The 5,054-nt window shown below is 51.0% G+C and overlaps 1 protein-coding gene across 2 annotated transcripts in view; it reads left to right on the top strand.

Annotated features, from left to right (window-relative positions):
• The first annotated feature begins 907 nt into the window (after positions 1-907).
• Positions 908-5,054, top strand: part of SF3B2 (splicing factor 3b, subunit 2, 145kDa) — an 18,697-nt gene continuing 14,550 nt past the window's right edge. For both annotated transcript variants that reach the window (XM_012665527.1, XM_012665526.1), the window contains exons 1-6: positions 908-1,095; positions 1,253-1,299; positions 1,589-1,666; positions 2,443-2,682; positions 2,923-2,973; positions 4,085-4,202. In XM_012665527.1, coding sequence (XP_012520981.1) covers positions 963-1,095; positions 1,253-1,299; positions 1,589-1,666; positions 2,443-2,682; positions 2,923-2,973; positions 4,085-4,202 — 667 coding nt within the window. In that variant the 5' untranslated portion in view covers positions 908-962. The remainder of the gene's footprint in view (positions 1,096-1,252; positions 1,300-1,588; positions 1,667-2,442; positions 2,683-2,922; positions 2,974-4,084; positions 4,203-5,054) is intronic.

The raw sequence follows: 5,054 nt of genomic DNA, 5'->3' as shown, positions 1-5,054 counted from the left end.
GAGCAGGGAGTGGGAGGCAGAGTGGGCCCTGACAGTAGGCAGGCGGGGCTGAGCAAAGAAAAGGTCCAGATGTATTTTCGAGACTAAAAAAAAAGGGGGGGGCACAAATCCTGTCGCCAGAAAGTTTCTTCATTTCAGTGATCATTTATTGGGCGCCTTTGGAACGCAAGGTGCTGCGAGACAGAGATCAAGTGCCTGTTCACGTTTTGCTGATGGAGGTAGGGAGAAATGGCAAGAAAGATCTAACGAATGGCGATTTGAATGTATTATGGGAGCTCCAAGGAAGGGAAGGAAAGCGGGAGAAGGCTTAGCGAAAGAGACCACATTTGAGCCGGCCTGGGCAGTGGAAAAAGGGGCTTTAGTGTCGCCCTTCCCCCCGGTCAGCAGCTGGAGCTCAGCCCGGGCGGGCCGCTCCTCTCGCAGCTCCGACCGCCTTTCAGCCCATTCATACATGCGTGGGCCGGGGTGCGCGGGAGGACAATCGCACACTGTTTTGCTACAGGCATCGGCTCCAACCTCCCGCCTGGCGCCCCCAACGCGCGGCCGCCGGGGGATACGTCCCTCGGGACTCACAGGGCGCGCCAGGGCCCGGGCCTCCCTCGCCCGGCGGGGAGTCACACCGGAAGGCCGAGCTTGCGCCCCGGCCAGTGAGCCGCCGAGAGCGCCCCCTCCGGCGGGACCAGCTTTCGCGGCCCGGCCGCCAGCGCTCGGGTGCTGCAGCCCGGCGGTGGACCCGCAGGGGCTCCCGGAAGGGTACGTGACCAGGCCGCCGAGGGGCCATCGGAGAAAGGGCGTCGGTGGCGAATCCCGTCTGCCCGCGGACGGCAGTGGGCCGGCCTCGGTGCGTACCGCCTTCCAACCATCGAGATGTCGCGGCGTACGCCGCCGCCGGAAGTTCCGGGAAGCGGGCCCGGAGGCTGGCCGGGGCTTCCGGGCGGGGCGCGCGCCTTTCTAGGAGTAAGATGGCGACCGAGCTGCCCGAACCTCCCAAAGCCGAATTGCAGCTGCCGCCGCCGCCACCTCCTGGGCATTATGGCGCCTGGGCTGCCCAGGAGCTTCAGGCCAAGTTGGCAGAGATCGGAGCTCCGATCCAGGGTGAGGAGCACGGGAGGTCAGCAGGGGGCTGCGGGGGCCTGCGGAGAAGCGGAGCCCGGTTACCCGGGAGACCCGGGGGCGGGGGGCGGAGGCGGGCTGCGGGGCCCTGATCTGGCCAGTCCAGCCTGCCCGGTTGATACTGAGCTTTGCTCCGCAGGGAGTCGCGAGGAGCTGGTGGAGCGGCTGCAGAGCTACACTCGCCAGGTAGGTGTTGGCGGGACGTCAGCATAGACCGAGCTTCTGCACTGGGCCTTCAACACCCCTCATGCCTCTATTTTTGTTCTTCCCTCGGCACAGCCAGCAGAGGCTTGCCATTTTTTTCTTGTTCTTGCCTTTGCCAGCTTTATTGTATTCATTTCTATCTATCTTGGTCCTCTCCAGCGCTCAGTCCGAGACAGACGCTGGCAAATTTTGTTGAATGAATGAGAGAGAATGTAATTTAGGGGAAGAGCTTCTTTTAGGCTGACCTAGAGCCCTCTTTTCTCTTTTGCAGACTGGCATCGTGCTGAATCGGCCGGTTTTGAGAGGGGAAGATGGGGACAAAGCTGCTCCCCCTCCCATGTCAGCACAGGTAGGGAGGTTGTCCGCTTTATAAGGCCCCTTCCGAGCCCCTCTCACATGCAGTGTACTTGAGATGTGTAGTAACTAGCAGATGGGACAGGGAAAAACAGAATTGGAAGTTCTTCAGTTCTCTCTTCAGTGCTGATACTTGTCGTCTTCTCAGTGTCTGCTCCCCAAATTCTACCTGTCGTTTGAGATTCAGCTCAGATATCTGGAAGCCTGATTTGATCCTCCCTCACCTGAAAGCAAACACTCTCTTCTTTGCCCTCCCAGGGCACAGTTCCCATGTTATTCAGTGAGACATAGAGGGCTCCCTGATTTGATTTCATACTCCCTGAATTTAATAAGTCATTGGGGTTTGCATTTCCCTTGGACAGTGGTTTCTGTTTATTTAAGTCCTCTCACTTCCATATTTCTTCCGATTCAGGATTTGATTCTTTTTTTCTAAAGCAGCGGCTCTGACCTGGGATCCATTGATCTCTGTGTGTGGGTTGGGGAGTTCCCAGATGGCCTTTAGAGGTGTCCCCGAGTCTCCTGGAATTGTATGCAAAATCTGTGTTCATAATATTTTTATGGGGAGACAGTCAATAGCTTTCTTTGGCTGGTGCCCCAAAGGTAACATTCTCCTCTCTTATACTGCTATGGACTGTGTTCTTTCTTATGGAGCAAGAACTATGTATCCTTTGACTTTGAATCCCAACACCTGGCTCATAGTAGTTCCCCAGCAAATGTTTGTAGAGTGAATAGATAAGTGCTTCCTAGCTTATGGTCATATTTTCTCCACAGCTCTCTGGCATTCCCATGCCACCGCCACCGATGGGACTCCCCCCTCTGCAACCTCCTCCGCCACCCCCACCACCTCCACCGGGCCTTGGCCTTGGCTTTCCTATGGCCCACCCCCCAAATTTGGGGCCCCCACCTCCCCTCCGTGTGGGTGACCCTGTGGCACTGTCAGAGGAGGAGCGGCTGAAGCTAGCACAACAGCAGGCGGCATTGCTGATGCAGCAAGAGGAGCGTGCCAAGCAGGTAGGGCAGGTAGAAACCTGGGCCTGGGCCTCATCATTAGGTCCCCAAAGGGGGAGTAGACTCTCAGAGAGAGCTGGATCCTGGGGCCAAGTCTCCTGGGAAGGTCTGGACTAGAGACCAGAACATAGGCCCTTGGCTAGAAGAGGATCTCAAGAAGTGAGAGATGTGGCAGATTGGCCTAGTGGGGTATTGGCATTGGTATGAACTTGTTTTTTTGTGTTTTTGTTTTTTGTTTTTTAGCAGGGAGATCATTCACTGAAGGAACATGAGCTTTTGGAGCAGCAGAAGCGGGTAATGCCTCTCCCCCTAACCTTTGACCTCAACATCAAATCCGTTGACTATCTCTTACTATGCTTAGCGCTCAAAACGAGGTGCACCATTTATGTTTTCCTTGGAGGTTAACTCATCCCTCACTAAGTTTCAGTGTTTCTCAAAGAATTCCATTTTTCCCATGCAGGGGTGGGAAATCTGCAGTCTTTTGATTTCAAGATATTTCTTTTTTAAGCACCAAAGGAGGCAAGAAGAGCTTCATCTTTGTCTGCTGCACCCCTTTTAATAAAAGGATTTATTCTGTAAAACTTGGATTCAGTCAAAAGGCTGCACTTAGGGATCTAGAAGGCCACATGTGGCCTTAAGGCTGCAAGTTCCCCACCCCAATTGGTGGACTGTGACCTATGGCCTGTTTTTGTATAGTCTGTGAACTAAAAATGGTTTTTATATTTTTAAAGGGTTATAAGAAAAAAAAATCTCAAGCCAAGAATACGTAACAATATGTAACAGTCCATACAATAACCCATAAAGCCTAAAATATTTACTATCTGGCCCATTACACAGAATGTTTACTGACCCCAACTAGTCCCACGTGACGTCATTCTAGGTACCCTGAAGAGGTCTCGGCGCTAATTTAGTCATTCGTATTGTTGTTAGACAAAATATGAAGAGTATAAGTTTGAGAATGTTATATAAGATGTTTGGCCCCAGAGGTGTGTTGTATCAGTTGTTACTGAGGAGTATTGCAAAGTAAGCATGAGAAGCAACAAATATGGAAACAGGTATGAAGTACTGTCTGCTCAGAATGTGCTGGATATTGAGAGATAGGTATAAGAAAAGAACTCAGAAGTTCCTTCTATATGATTTAATCTTCTGGGGAAGAAAGCTGTCATTGAAAAAGAGAAGGTAGTGTTTTCCTTGGCGTTAGTTCCAGGACTTTTCCATCGTGATGAGAGGTCTGCTCCATTTGGATGCGCAGCTTGGGAGTGTGGGGGTGGAGGGGATGTCAGAACCCGAGTAGTTCCTGATTATTCTCCTTGGGCCGATTAACCCAGCTGAGAGAATGCATTTGCCAGGGGCTGCCTGCCAAACGCACGTTCAAGCTGTTTCCACTCCCACTTCCCTCCCCCAGGCAGCTGTGTTACTGGAGCAGGAACGGCAGCAGGAGATAGCCAAGATGGGCACCCCAGTCCCTCGGCCCCCACAAGACATAGGCCAGATTGGTGTGCGCACTCCTTTGGGTCCTCGAGGTGAGTGAGGCCCTGGAATGGAAGGGAGGGGCAAGGAAGGAGATTTAAAAGTTTACAAAAACATTTTTTTTTTTTTTTTTGAGACATGGTCTCTCTCTGTTGCCCAGGTTGGAGTGTAGTGGCACAATCACAGCTCACTGCAGGCTCAGTCTCCTGGGCTCAAACAATATTTAAAAAATTTTTTTAGAGACATGGTCTCTCTCTGTTGCCCAGGTTGGAGTGTAGTGGCACAATCACAGCTCACTGCAGGCTCAGTCTCCTGGGCTCAAACAATACTCCTGCCTCAGCCTCCTGGGCAGCTAAGACTACAGGAGCACATCACTATGCCTGGCTAATTTTCTTTTCTTTTGTGGAGATGGAGTCTTGCTGTGTTGCCCGGGCTGGTCTTGAACTCCTGGCTTTAAACCATCCTCCTACCTCAGCCTCCCGAAGTGCTGGGATTACAGGTGTGAGTCACCGCACCTGTCAAGTTGTACTTTTTTTTAGATTGCACGTGTGTTAGATCATACCGTGTTTGTCTTTCCGTGTCTGGCTTATTTCACCTAGCATAATGTCCTTCACATTCATTTATTTTGTTACAAATGGCAGGATTTCCTTCTTTTTTAAGGCTGAATAATGTTTCATATACATCAGTCACATTTCCTTTATCCATTCATCCATTGACAGACATTTAGGTTGTTCTCATATCTTGCCTATTGTGAATAATGCTTCAATGAACAAGGAAGTAGAGATATCTCTTTGAGATACTCATTTTATTTTTTTAGTATATACCCCAAATGAAGATTGCTGAATCATATGATAGTTTTATTCTTAATTTTTTGAAGAACCTACATACTCTTTTTCATAATGGCT

This window comes from Propithecus coquereli, unplaced genomic scaffold (genome assembly GCF_000956105.1).
Source record: "Propithecus coquereli isolate 6110/MARCELLA unplaced genomic scaffold, Pcoq_1.0 Scaffold120, whole genome shotgun sequence".
In the NCBI taxonomy this organism is placed as follows: domain Eukaryota; kingdom Metazoa; phylum Chordata; class Mammalia; order Primates; family Indriidae; genus Propithecus; species Propithecus coquereli.
The sequence above is the reverse complement of the archived record's forward strand: the minus strand, read 5'-3'. Positions and strand labels throughout refer to the sequence as shown.